We start from the raw sequence: 13,373 nt of genomic DNA on the forward strand, positions 1-13,373 counted from the left end.
CAAACTGGGGATGGCGGACAGGTCCGGGAATCCACACTAACACCACCTTGAAGAACACTGTTAACGCAGGGTAACTGTTCTTTTTTCTTCGAGTATGGGTCTGTGTTGATCTGACTGGGAAGCAGTACCCACCCAGGATGGTGGGAAATGAAGAATTTCAGCTGTACCCAACATAGCATTTGAGAAAGATCAGTGGGCTGCTCCATGTTGCAGACTTGATGTTTTATGGAAAAGATACACCAGCCAGATGGTAACACAGTGAGATGTATTGTGTTATGGAGAGTGCCCTTAATAGAGCTGAACAAAAGGTTGGTCTACTTTAAAATGCAATAAGTAGCCAAGGATCTTGGTATTGGGGCCTGGATAGGATCCAGACCATGTTGGACTGCCCTTTCTGAGAACCATTTCTATTTAGAAGATTTTTCAGGTGGATGTTTTTCTTTCTGTATCAGGATTTTCTTGACCTATAGGGAGCAGTCCATGGTACTCAGCCAGCCAATAGCCATGCTACCAAATGCAGTAACTATGGGTCTGGGTAAAGCATCTGGCCATGGGACTGAGAGATCAGGTCTGGACAGTCTGGGAGCTGGATCCGGGATGGATGGTCATCTGTAATAGGTATATCAGCCAAAACTGCCTCAGCCCATATTAGCTACAAGAATGACCTTTTGATCTTGGAAATCACTCTGGGTATCAAGGGAATCAGTAGGCAGGCATAGAGAAGTCCTCTCTTATACTTCAGGGGGGAAGGCATCTGGCAATAATCCTACAGTTAGACCCCATCTGGAGCAAAAGTTCTCATACTTGGCATTGTGTCTGATAACAAACAAGTATTATGGGGGTTCACTAATGATAGCATATCTGCATGGACCATTCATGATTGGGCATGGGTTACCTGCTCAGGAAGTCTGCTGGCTGATGCTGACTGCCAGGTGAACTGCATCTCCATAGGACTTGTGAGTACTTGCAGAGAAGGATTTGTATACCAAAGACCTATCTACCAAGGATGTGTCTCTCCGCCAGACAGAACAGGCATCAATTATGCCCATCAATCAGGGGGATGTCAGTCACAGATCAGGCAGGGTTTAAACCCTGAGGGTTTAGAGCAGTGGTCCCCAAACTTTTTATGTCATGAGCCCCCCCCCTTTACCCATAATGGACTTTGCCCACTTTCCCCCGGGAGCTGTGGTTGGGAGTGGGGCCAGAGCCGCAGCCAGGGCTGGAGCCTGAGCCGGGGCCGGGGCCAGGAGCACAGCTGCAGCCGGAACTGGATCTGCGGCTGTGGCCAGGGGAGAGCAGAGCTGGGTGACACTCCTTCCCAACCCCTCCCTGAGGGCTGGCCTGGGCCCCACTTTGCCCCCTCAAGTGTTCCTCTGTGCCTCCTTAAGAGGGACACACCCCACGGTTTGGGAACCACTGGTTTAGAGTCTGTCATGATGGTTGGTGTGAGGTGTCTCACTCTGCTGTGCAGGGCTAGCTATTTTTTTTTGGAGGGGGAAGCATTATTAATATATGTTGTTTGCAATGTAGCTGTTGCTGTGATGGTCCCACGGTATAAGAGACCCCCACTATTGACCTGAAGAAGAGCTCTGTGGAGTTCAAAAACTTCTCTTCTTTCACCAACAGAAGTTAGCGCATTAAAAAGATATTACTTCACCCACCTTGTCTCTAATATTAACGTATGTTGTACAAAACACATTTCTCCCCAAACCTATTAAAGCTAAAATCAGAAAAAAAAAATTTAAAAATAAAAAACACAACACACAAAAAAATTACCTTCTTTGACAATGTTGTCAGTGAAAAGGCTCGTCAATATGGCAGCAGGAAGTGTTCCATTGCCTAACAGGATCCCAGTGAGCATTGCTAACTTTGTCTGCTCCGTTTCAGAAAAGGCTTTAAGGAACAACAGGAGCTGTGGATCAGATCAGACAAACAGGCATATCTGAGCCACAGAGAATGACAATGTGTCGTAAAGAACATTAAGGGCCAGATGATGAACCCCTTACTTTTAAAACAGTCCCACTGAAGTCAATGGGAATGCTAGTGGAGTAAAGTGCTACTCACCAGAACCATAACAGAATCTGGCCTGAAGAGTTTAGCATCACACATTGCCACATTTACAGGAAATGCAATTACAACAGATTCTCTCGGAGCTAAAATTCAAAATAATTTCCTAACTTAAGCAATACTGATATCCTTGATAAAGCTGACAAAGGAAATGCAGGAACCTAAGTTGCTTCTGAGACCTCATCATTCCCATTATTAATTACAGTAAGGCAGCAAATTGGTTTGAGAAGAAAATACAAGCTTTCCTGCTGTGTGAAGCAAAAGAAGATTGTGATTCAAACAGAAAACATAAGAAAATCTGAGATGAAGAGGACTAGAAGACTTATAAATATATGGGTGAGAAAATACTTGGCTATGCTGTTTTTTCCAAAGAAGGTGCAGACTGACTCCAGAGTAGCATGGCAGCTAACTGGTTAGCAGGAAAAGTTATTTAAAGAACGTTATCAAAACCAACAGATCCAGGTCGGGGAAAAATGGAATTTATATTTTATAGCACCAATCTAAAATGTGCATTTTAAATTGCATTTGTTTAATCTACTGTAACCGTGAATTACGATCAATAGCCACAGGAACACTGACATCAGGAGACCTATTAATATTCTGTATATAGAACCCAAAGTGTTCAGACAATAAGCACGCTGGAAAATGCCAATGGTAAAATAATGGCCAGGGTCAAAACTCTCAGCAGCCAGAACATTTAGTGTGAGAGCTGAAATCTATTTTTAAAATATTCCAATGTAATGCCAGTGCAAATTATCTGATTGATGGCCATGGGGACTTAAGTCTTCTTTATCCAAGCCTATAAATGTGCTACCTGAAACGTAACCTTGAGAAAGTGAAAGTAATTCAGAACTTCCAGTTTGAGACTGCCAGCAAAGCTGTTAGTAAGAGGGAGGCATCTTTAGTTTTCCCCTACAGATATTTGCTTTTCCTGCTACATCACCCATCTCTTTGGTCCCCATTTTGGCGAATAAAGAAGGAGGATTATGTATACCCCTTGGAAGCCAAATTGGGTGCATTCCCCATTTTAGCACTTCAAACCAGTATTAATTTCTGACCATCCTACTCTTGATGTGCCGCTTGCATTGTTGTGCATGTGACTTACAAAAATCCCTGGGACAAAGATTTTCAGTAAAGTTGCACCCAATCTTCAGTAAAGTTGCACCCAATCACATCAGGTCTGAAGTCTGGGCAAAAAGCTGCTATTTTTAAAGCCACTACTACTGACAGCAGAGTTCTACACTCCTATAGGCTGCACAGAGAGGGAGATTATAAAGGGAACAAACATCTTTAACTACCAAAGCACTAATAATAATAGGAACACATTGCTATTATTCAGAAACATTTTTTCACAAACATTTGAAAAATGACACAGGGAAAAAACTGTTACAGCTCTTTCCATAAAAAAATAATGTATTATAGTATTAAAAACCTACAACATCAATATTTATAAATCTTCTGAATTTCAGAAATCTACAAATTGAACTTTAGCATTTCTTGAAAGGTTATTGCAAGATCTGAAGTCACATAATATCGTTTAAGTGTTTTCTGTTTCTTCTCACACCACACCCCCAACCAAACATTCTTCTTACAAAGGTCTTTTGGGACAGGTTCTAATTAAAAAGTTATTTAAGTTTATTACATTTCAATACAATATCTTTGGGGCAGGGACCTTGCCTTCCTGCTTGCAAATGCCTAATACACTGTTGATGCTGTAAGAATATTTGAACTAATAAAGTTAAAAAAAAGATAGCTCTGAGAACCTTATGTACAGGATCATTTTCTTAGTTCCAGGGTATTATTATACAATCCTCATTTAGCTGCAAAATGCAGCCTAAATTAATTATTAAGGAAAAACTTCAAAATCTTTAATTAACCCACTTAGGAACAATAAAAAAAAACCACCAAGATATTCAGATCTAAGCTGTTGTGAAAGTAATCGGCAACGAAAATCTGTAAGAGCTCTTCCTTTACTTAACACTGTTACTAACCTCTGTTGGGGAGTTACAAAATGCCCAAGTTATTTCAGAAGAGTTCCGAACCTCCCACTGGGTTCTAAGTGGTTTATAACCTACTGATAGACTGTATTTGGTTCTGAATGTAAATTGGTTCCCAATATGAAAAACAAGAAGTATGACTGACTCCAGTACTATATTCGTAGCACATCTAAAACGCCTACTTATTTCAGTGGGAGTTTTAACTGCACAATGGGCCCAGGATCAGGTCTATTGTGCTGTGTTACAAGACATTTTTTTTTTAAACCTAAAGTGACGTTCTGTGCAGTATAAGCTATCCACACATATCCTATGTAAACAAAAAGGTATATGGACTTCTCTTGTAATCTGGAAAAGCACAAAGATTGAGAAGACTGTATTCCTCCATACACCTACAAAGTGCAGTTATTCCTGAATAACCCCACTTCCTGAAGTGTGTTATTGCTTTAAGATTCACAGAATTATTTTAAAAATACTTGTCAGCATTGCAAAATAAAGCACTTTACAGATCCACAGAGAAGCACAGCAAGCTACCTACAATACCCTATGATTGTGTCAGTTCTGTTCTACTCAGCATCTTATGCCTAATCCATATTTGATCTCTCAGAAAGCCACCTTTCCGGTATCCTTCTACATAGTTTCAGAGCAGTTACTTTCATTAGGGAAAGAGGAAAAATGACCCAAGTTCCTTGTACCATATCCCACTACTTGCACATACTCCTGTACGCCTCATTTACATTTACTGGTAAATGTACAAAGATCTACAGATCTGCCTTTAGCACGATGTTTATAATATTCTTCCCTCCCTCCCCCGCTTCCATGACGGGAGGGATGTTAACAGGCCACCTCACCTTGAATGGTCTTTTGAAATATGTGTTAACTATTTATGCTAAACAATCTGTGTTCTACCTTGTATTTAGCGATGACACTCAGAGTACCTTTCCTAGATCTGAGGAAGAACTCTGTGGAAGCTCAAAAGCTTGTCTCTCTCACCAACAGAAGCTAGTCTAATAAAAGCTATAATCTCACCCATCTTGTCTCTCTTACTTGGGCTGTGACAGTTCACCAGGTTGCCTATTTACATACAGGATCTGTGAATTACTGGCATGAACTTTAACTGACAATATTAATAATAGAGGGTTAGCAAATTTAATCACTGTGCAAGGACACCCTTTCCAACAATTTTTGAAATTCCTTACATGAAATAAAAGTCTAGATTAAAAATTGCTCATCAGAGAGAAATGGCTACTGAAATCTGTGGCATACTTATGCAATTGGGAGAAAGTCCTTATAAAAAAATCCTCTTTTTTAAGTCTCTTTTTCAATAAGATTTGAAAGCCAAAAGCAGACATGAAAGGGAAATGCTTCTCAAGGTGCACAGGACTATCAGTGATCTTTTGTAATAATTATGAACAGGAAGAAATATAATATGACCCAGTGAAAGCAAGCACTAGAGTGCACATTGCCACCTGAGCCAATCTCACCCTAAAAAAAAAAAAAAAAAAAGTAAACATTCCCCAAACACCACCTGCTTGAGTAAAGTGAGACTGCTGGTCTGGCCCTGATTTTCAGCATGACTTTTCCTACCCCAGTGGAACTTTCCACCAGCACTACCTGAACACTCTAAATTGGATGATGCAACTGCCAGAGTATCAATTTCACTGCTGGGACAGTCACAAACCATTCCTTGTGGTATCATCAAGGCATCACTTCTCGTGTCTTTCTAAGAGTAATGTAGATTTATCTCCCTTTTCAACTACCAATTTCCATAGGAACATGTTTTAGGAGAAATCCTGTTTATCAACATCCAGGCATGCATTTTATTGCACATTAAGGAAGACACAGTAAATATTTGATGGGAAAAGGTCTAACATACTGAAATACCACCACAATAAATTACTCTATAGGTTGGATGGTGGCTACTTGCAGCGTAGGTGCACAAAAAAGAACGAAGTGGACACAATGAGCCTTCTTTGTGATCCAGTACAAAGGGCAACCATGGTGCTACTAGGGAGCACAGGCCCTAACCCTTGCCAGCGTCCTCATGGGTTCCAGTTCTCTGAAATGGGATGGAGAAGAGAAGGGTGCCCCTTCCCTCTCCCCTGGCACTGGCAAATAGAGCACCAGAGTAGGCTCTTGATAGCTCTCATCCAACTACTAATCTAACCCAGCCTGATATCTAATTAAATTGTGAGGCCTGAGAAGACCACAGCCTGGGGAGGTACGGCTGAAAGGTACCGGTAAGTCTTATTTGTTAATCTGGAGTAAGCAAAAATAGCCAGATTTGCAGTCCTGGAGACTAATACCCTCCAGTAATCCCCAAGGATTAGCGAGCAGTAGTGCAAGATTTCCCTCAGGGCTCTGACAACACGCTTCAACCCTAATATCAAACAGCCACCATGAAGGGTAAGAAAAATATTTCCACACCCAGTTAAGTGTTGGAATAATAAATTTATATAATTTAAATTATAAATTATATAATTAAATAATAAATAAATGTGTTAGTCTCTAAGGTGCCACAAGTGCTCCTTTTCTTTTTGCGGATACAGACTAACAAGGCTGCTACTCTGGAATCTCTACTGACATTGCTGACAAGGGTAACTATAAATCTTTTTTCAGCTGAGTTACTTGCCACTGGAGATGGGATTGATACCAGTTCACATGTGCTAGAACACCAGCAATGCATTTTAGGTAACTACTTTATCACTACTGATTTGAACTGATGATTATCAATCCTTTTTTTTAAAAGCTTCAAATTACTTTGTATTGACCACAACCTGTAACTGGCATGATTGTGCAATATGCACTCTTAAAAATGCACAAAACTCAAAGTGAAGCAAATTACAAAGCAAGTTAAAAAGAAGAGGCAGTTTGAAGTGACATGGTATTCCTTTGTTAAAGATGCAGAACGCTTTCTGTAATTTGAATGCAATGAGTCAACATTTCTCATTTCAATGATTAAAATAATTAACAGCAAGAACATCAGATTTGTGTAGGGAGCAGAGGTAAATTGAGTTCTACAATGAGTGATGCACTAAGCAATCAGCATCAGTTAAAAGGTATATGGACCACAACTATAAAATAGCCTCGTGAACTAGCAAGAATGTGCAAATAAGAGCCAATATCCCTAAGCCACTGTATTTGTAAAGGGAGTCAGTTTGACATCAGAAAGACACTCCCTCACTTTTTCTGTGCATGATATTTAATACTTGGAACAGTATTGCATATTCTTGCTCATTTTTATTAAATGGAGATATTTTAACCACAGGAGAAGTTATACCCACATCAGCACTGGCCACAGTTTTATTATTCCAACCATTAATCTATGATATTTTCTATTAATTCTGGCCAGAAGAGTGTAAAAGTGCAAACATTTCTTCACAGATTTCTTCAGCCTTCCATGTATTTCAGTAAATGCCACAATTCAAAACATGACCACCACATTCACTGAAGTCTAAAGTAAGCAAATACAACAACAACTCTGCCGATGTGATACTTGGCTCTTACCATGTCACAGACATGCACTCAAAGCCTCCTAAACACCTAAGGGCTCATTCTGCAACCTATACACACCAGACTAGTCACAACTCATACAAGCAGTCTCACTTCAATGCGTGGTAGATTTGCATTCGCTACACAGAAAATATATACTAGGAGTTTGATACTACTCTGGGTTCTGTTGATATAGGGCCTTGGTGGTGAAATTCATCCCAATGAGTACTCTCCAGGTGGTTCCACAGCCATCAAGCACCACAGGCTGAGATGAGAAAGTAGCGGGCACAGGTAGTCAGGGGAGCCAAGGATGCACTGACTCAGCACGTGCCCTGGACAATCTCCACAGGCAGTGCTCTTATAGCACCTCAGTTACAAACTAAAGCTACCACTTCGGGGAGTTGCAGTTTGCACTCTCTGACCCAGCCAAGTTAAATCAAGACAAGAATATGCAGTTACTTTGGACAGAGGGTAGGTGATATTAAGTCCAAAGAGATACTGGCACCAACATTACCTTTTTGATTTCCTCTTCAAATGCCTTTTCCAGATATTTATATCTCCTGATTAGTTTATTGAAGACCTAAATACAAAACAGATTAAGTTAGAGGGATAAAAACAGTCAGCGTATTTTATAAGTAGGGGGCCAGGAACTAGCACGGTCTCTGGTAAGTCAATAAAGAACACTCATAACTTATCCGTGATAAACCTTGGAATACAGATTTTTTTTTTTAAAAAAAAGATCTATTCCAGCTCTGAGGAGAAAGAAGTAGGGATTAGTGGCTTCTTATGCGTTTGTGTCTTATTATACGATTTTCCTTTAGATATGACCAAATACACTGCGTTTCCAGGAAACTAGCAGCTACCCAGTACAACAGGTGTTGTGCGCATTTGTGTGACAATCCCTTGTCTCACAAGCTACCATGACAAATGTTCTGATTCCCAACCTCTCATCCCTGTTCCCCTCTCTTCTCTCTCTCTCCAGTGCCCCTACTTCCCTTTTTCCCCATTCATAGCTCCATTTGCAGGAGTGAAACAATGAGGATGTCCCCACTTTGCATACATCCTCTAACAACACAGCTGCCTGAGAAGGCTGGGGGATTGAACAAATAGAGGGGGGCCTGTAATGCCATGATTTTAGGGCTGAATACCTTTAGTAATGCAGGCTTATTAACAAAGACCTTGACACAAAGTATCATAAAATGCTTTATGATCAGAGGGAGAGGCAGAATACTTTACAGTTATTATTATTTACAGTAAGTTATTTTAAAAATCTTTTCAGGAACAACTATGCAAGAAACCAACAGTCAGTGCTATTGGAGCGTAACATTAACATTCTGGTAACTTTCAGATTATTTTAATAGGACTGTCAAGGTTCCTTCCCCACTCTGAACTCTAGGGTACAGATATGGGGACCTGCATGAAAGACCCCCGAAGCTTATTCTTTCCAGCTTAGGTTAAAAACTTCCCCAAGGTACAAACTTTACCTTGTCCTTGAACAGTATGCTGCCACTACCAAGTGTTTTAAACAAAGAACAGGGAAAGAGCCCACTTGGAGACGTCTTTCCCCAAAATATCCCCCCAAGCCCTACACCCCATTTCCGGGGTAAGGCTTGATAATAATCCTCACCAATTGGTACAGGTGAACACAGACCCAAATCCTTGGATCTTAAGAACAATGAAAAATCAATCAGGTTCTTAAAAGAAGAATTTTAATTAAAGAAAAGGTAAAAGAATCACCTCTGTAAAATCAGGATGGTAAATACCTTACAGGGTAATCAGATTCAAAACACAGAATCCCTCTAGGCAAAACCTTAAGTTACAAAAAGACACAAAAACAGGAATATACATTCCATCCAGCACAGCTTATTTTACCAGCCATGAAACAAAAGAAAATCTAACGCATTTTCTAGTTAGATTACTAACTTAACAGGAGTTGGGAGGCTGCATTCCTTTGATCTGGTCCTAGCAAAACCATCACACAGACAGACAGACCCCTTTGTTGCCCCCCTACCTCCAGATTTGAAAGTATCTTGTTCCCTCATTGGTCATTTTGGATCAGGTGCCAGCAAGCTTACCTTAGCTTCTTAACCCTTTACAGGTGAAAGCGTTTTGCCTAGGGCCAGGAGGGATTTTATAGCACTGTATGCAGAAAGGTGGTTGCCTTTCCCTTTATATTTATGACAGAGTATCTTAATTCAGGGCCCCAAACATTTTGAACTTTTCATACAGACCCTTGCATTTCTCACTCCCCACTGAAAACCCCCTCCTCGCCTCAGCAGGTTCTTCCCATGTCTGTATGTGTATGCATACATATCCTTTTCTAGTACAGTCAGAGAATAAGCAGAAGGGGTTCTCCCTTCTCCCCATACTGGCATCTTCAGGAACATCTCCCATCTATTCTCAGTTTGTTTTTAATTCTTATAGGGGATGGCTGGGAAGAGATGGCAGTGGGCCTTTCCCTGTTCTCTCCTGAGGGGACAAAGGTCTCCTCCCACTAGGGGCTCCCCAATTCTCTCCCCTCCCCTCAAGATACTCCGATCTTTTTCCCTCAGATCCACGTCTGCCCTCTATTCATGTCTGTCCTCCACTTGTCTGTTTCCCTCTCTTCCCCTCCCATAACTGCCTCCGTATCATCTGTCCCCATTCTGTCTCTTCATCCTTTGTTCCCTGTCCTCTCCATCTGACTGCAGCACTGGTAAAAGGTGGAGGGCAACAGACTGCGACTGTGGCTGTACTGGCCTGGGTGTGTTGGGTGTTGAGAGGAGAGAGGTTGAAAATCAGTGCTCTCACCACTGTGCAGAGCCAGCACCAGGCTTGTGACTGACATGGCATTCGACTGGGAGGGGGAGGTGGTTTACAATAAATATCATTTAATTTTTTTGTTGTTGCCAGGTTATTGTGACCTGGAGGTAAATGACAGAATCGGTTTATTCCAATAATGTATTTTTAAAAGGCTGTTAAGAGCCTATGACTGGCACGCTTGTTGCAGAGCAGCAGAAAATGAAATAAAGGATGAATTATGGCCATGTGAAGAGGCATACTGATATGGAAATGTATAGTTAATTAAGATGTGGAAAGAGAATGAAAATCATGAGCTAGGGTTTTTAAGCCTTTTGCGTTTTAAAAAATAAGAAAATGTTACATATTATGACACAATTTGTAATGTGGAGAAGTGAAGTGTTTTGGGATACTTAGGGCATGTTTACATTGGAATTAGGCACCCGTAGCTGGCCCGTGCCAGCTGACTCTGGCTCGGGCTAAGGTGCTGTTTAATTGCAATGTAGATGTTCAGACTCAGGCTCGAGCCAGAGCTCTGGGACCCTTCCCTTCCACCTCGTGAGCCCGAGCCAATCAGGTGACTTGCAGGACTTTTATTCTAGTGCTGACATAACCTTATAATGTGCAACAATAGTGTCTACAAGGACCAGCTAATGTGCAACGTGTTCGTGCACTTTAGAAATCATACCCCTGCTGTGCACACAGGGCTCGTCTACACAGAGCAACAAAGTGCCATGCAAGTAGTGGCATTACTGGCACATTTAAGAATCCTCAAGTATGCACTGGCATAAGACTGGCCTGCAGGATTAAAGCAGTTCTTGGAGTTACTTTAACAGTTATTTTAGCCTTAATTTCACTCCTTCAGGCTAGAGTCAAACCTCTGTTTCCTGTTAGTCCAAAAAGAGTTGGCAGAGTCAGTAATGGAAGCATCAATTCAGTTATTAACGACAAATACTGATTTGTTTTGCTGACTTTTGGTAGAACTACTTTCACTGTGCTGCATTTCTAGTCCCTTCAAACCTCTTGCCTCTACACTTAAATGCAGATTCTATTGCAAAGCTAAATTTCTGATATTTCCAGTTATCATTACCAGACAACTTAAAAATCTATCCACGCTGAAGAACCAAAAGCAACAATTTTGTGAAATAAATATTATGAATAAAGATATTCTTAGAAAGAGTGGCATATTCTTAGCAAAGGGTGGAGTGGCTAAACATGTTGCTTGCTACACAAAATAATTTCACTCCTCCAGGTAGACTTTTTAAAGTAGCCTCACACTTCTCAGCCAACATATGCTATTCAAACAATTCTTGAAGCTAGTGCCCTTTGTATGAGTCTTGTGAGGGTCTGTAGATCACCTGAACACGTTGGCAGGGATAATGGTTCTTATTCTTTCATGTACTGTATCATGTTACAATAATAATTAGATACATAAATACTATTTACAAAATAACAGATACTGTAATTTATTATATCTGGACACACACTAATGAGATTTCATTTTTTTAAATTTAGTTTTACTTACATGCAGAATTATAGGGTGGCTCATATTTTTCTGTAATGACAATGCTCATCCTTATTAGAATATTACAGATTATTATGTACTGCTATTAGTCATCATTATTTGTCATACTCCACTAAGGAGTTACGTGATTTGAGATATTCTTGCATAACGTCTTAAGGTTCATTGCTTATTTGTATTTATTTCACATAGGCCTATTTTTCCAGTCCTGCAAACTCTTACTCTTGTGAATAACCTTTTCATAACATGTAGAGGGTCACTGACATCAACTGGACTATTTGTGCAAATCCCGATTACCTGCATGAGGAAGAGTTGTAGGATTAGGCTTTAAATTTTTCAGTCATTACTCTTATGTTCCATATGTTAATTATATATAAACTTGCTAAAACCTCTAATAAAATAACTCTGTATGTAGAAAAGGACAGCACAAACTAAAGAGAAGAATAGGAAATGATTGACAAACCTCACAAGAAATATGATCAAAGATATATGTTTGACAGCCCTATAATTGTCTTTTAAAGGAATTGTGACCAGATAATTCTCGAAATCCTTTTTCTTATCTAATGCTTATAGATTAGAGGGAACAAAGGCAGATTAGTACCTAACTATACTACTTAACTCCTTTGTAGTTAGTCTACTGCATGGTCAATCTGCAGATTTATTGCTATTATGGGATGTTAGATGGGGTGGGTTCTGAGTTACCCAGGAAAGAATTTTCTGTAATATCTGGCTGGTGAATCTTGCCATATTTGGGGTCGGGAAGGAATTTTCCTCCAGGGCAGATTGGAAGAGGCCCTGGAGGTTTTTCGCCTTCCTCTGTAACATGGGGCATGGGTCACTTGCTGGAGGATTCTCTGCTCCTTGAAGTCTTTAAATCACAATTTGAGGACTTCAATAGCTCAAACATAGGTGAGACGTTTTTCACAGGAGTGGATGGGTGAGATTCTGTGGCCTGCGTTGTGCAGGTCAGACTAGATGATCATAATGGTCCCTTCTGACCTTGGTATCTATGAATCTATTATCTTTTCTAATGATTTATAAACAGACTACAGTGGCCTGTCAATAATGGGTTTCCCTTCCTACCCTGACCTGAGCATAGTTTCGGATAGTGTCATGATCTTCATCTGCAGAAAATACACAGTGGCTGGTCATCTTGGTCTTGTCATTGTCATCTATGCGTGTCCCTCCAGGGGCTAAAAGAAAGATAAAAAGCACAATAAAGATGCATTGTTCAGATAAGGCCCCTAAGACTTACTAAAGCTTATAACCTCTTAAGTATCACTGAGTTCAAGGTGGAATGAAAATGGGCATCAGATGCAACAGCAAAAAGAAAAAAAAAAAAACCAGAGCACTATTCGATTGTGGTGGCATTTGGCACGTATAGAGAAAGGAACAATCAGGATTTCCACACTGTGCCACATCCTACAGACCACTGAGCCTACAGAGGATTGAGAGTCATGACAAGAAATCTTGGCTGGCTTTGAGTGGTGAGTGCAGGATGTGGTCCTGTGGGGATTACT

At 40.5% G+C, this 13,373-nt stretch overlaps 1 protein-coding gene across 8 annotated transcripts in view; it reads right to left on the minus strand.

Annotated features, from left to right (window-relative positions):
- The window catches only part of BZW2 (basic leucine zipper and W2 domains 2), a 78,508-nt gene that overhangs the window by 25,896 nt on the left and 39,239 nt on the right, over positions 1-13,373 (minus strand). For 5 of the 8 annotated variants that reach the window (XM_084619890.1, XM_084619891.1, XM_084619895.1 and 2 more), the window contains 4 exons: positions 12,943-13,046; positions 11,857-11,886; positions 8,068-8,133; positions 1,777-1,912 (listed from right to left, as the gene is read on the minus strand). In XM_084619890.1, the coding sequence (XP_084476016.1) occupies positions 1,777-1,912; positions 8,068-8,133; positions 11,857-11,886; positions 12,943-13,046 (336 nt within the window). The remainder of the gene's footprint in view (positions 1-1,776; positions 1,913-8,067; positions 8,134-11,856; positions 11,887-12,942; positions 13,047-13,373) is intronic. The other 3 variants (XM_084619893.1, XM_084619892.1, XM_084619889.1) reach the window with 1 other exon arrangement.

This window comes from Lepidochelys olivacea, assembly GCF_965140295.1.
Source record: "Lepidochelys olivacea isolate rLepOli2 genome assembly, chromosome: 2".
Taxonomy (NCBI): Eukaryota; Metazoa; Chordata; order Testudines; family Cheloniidae; genus Lepidochelys; species Lepidochelys olivacea.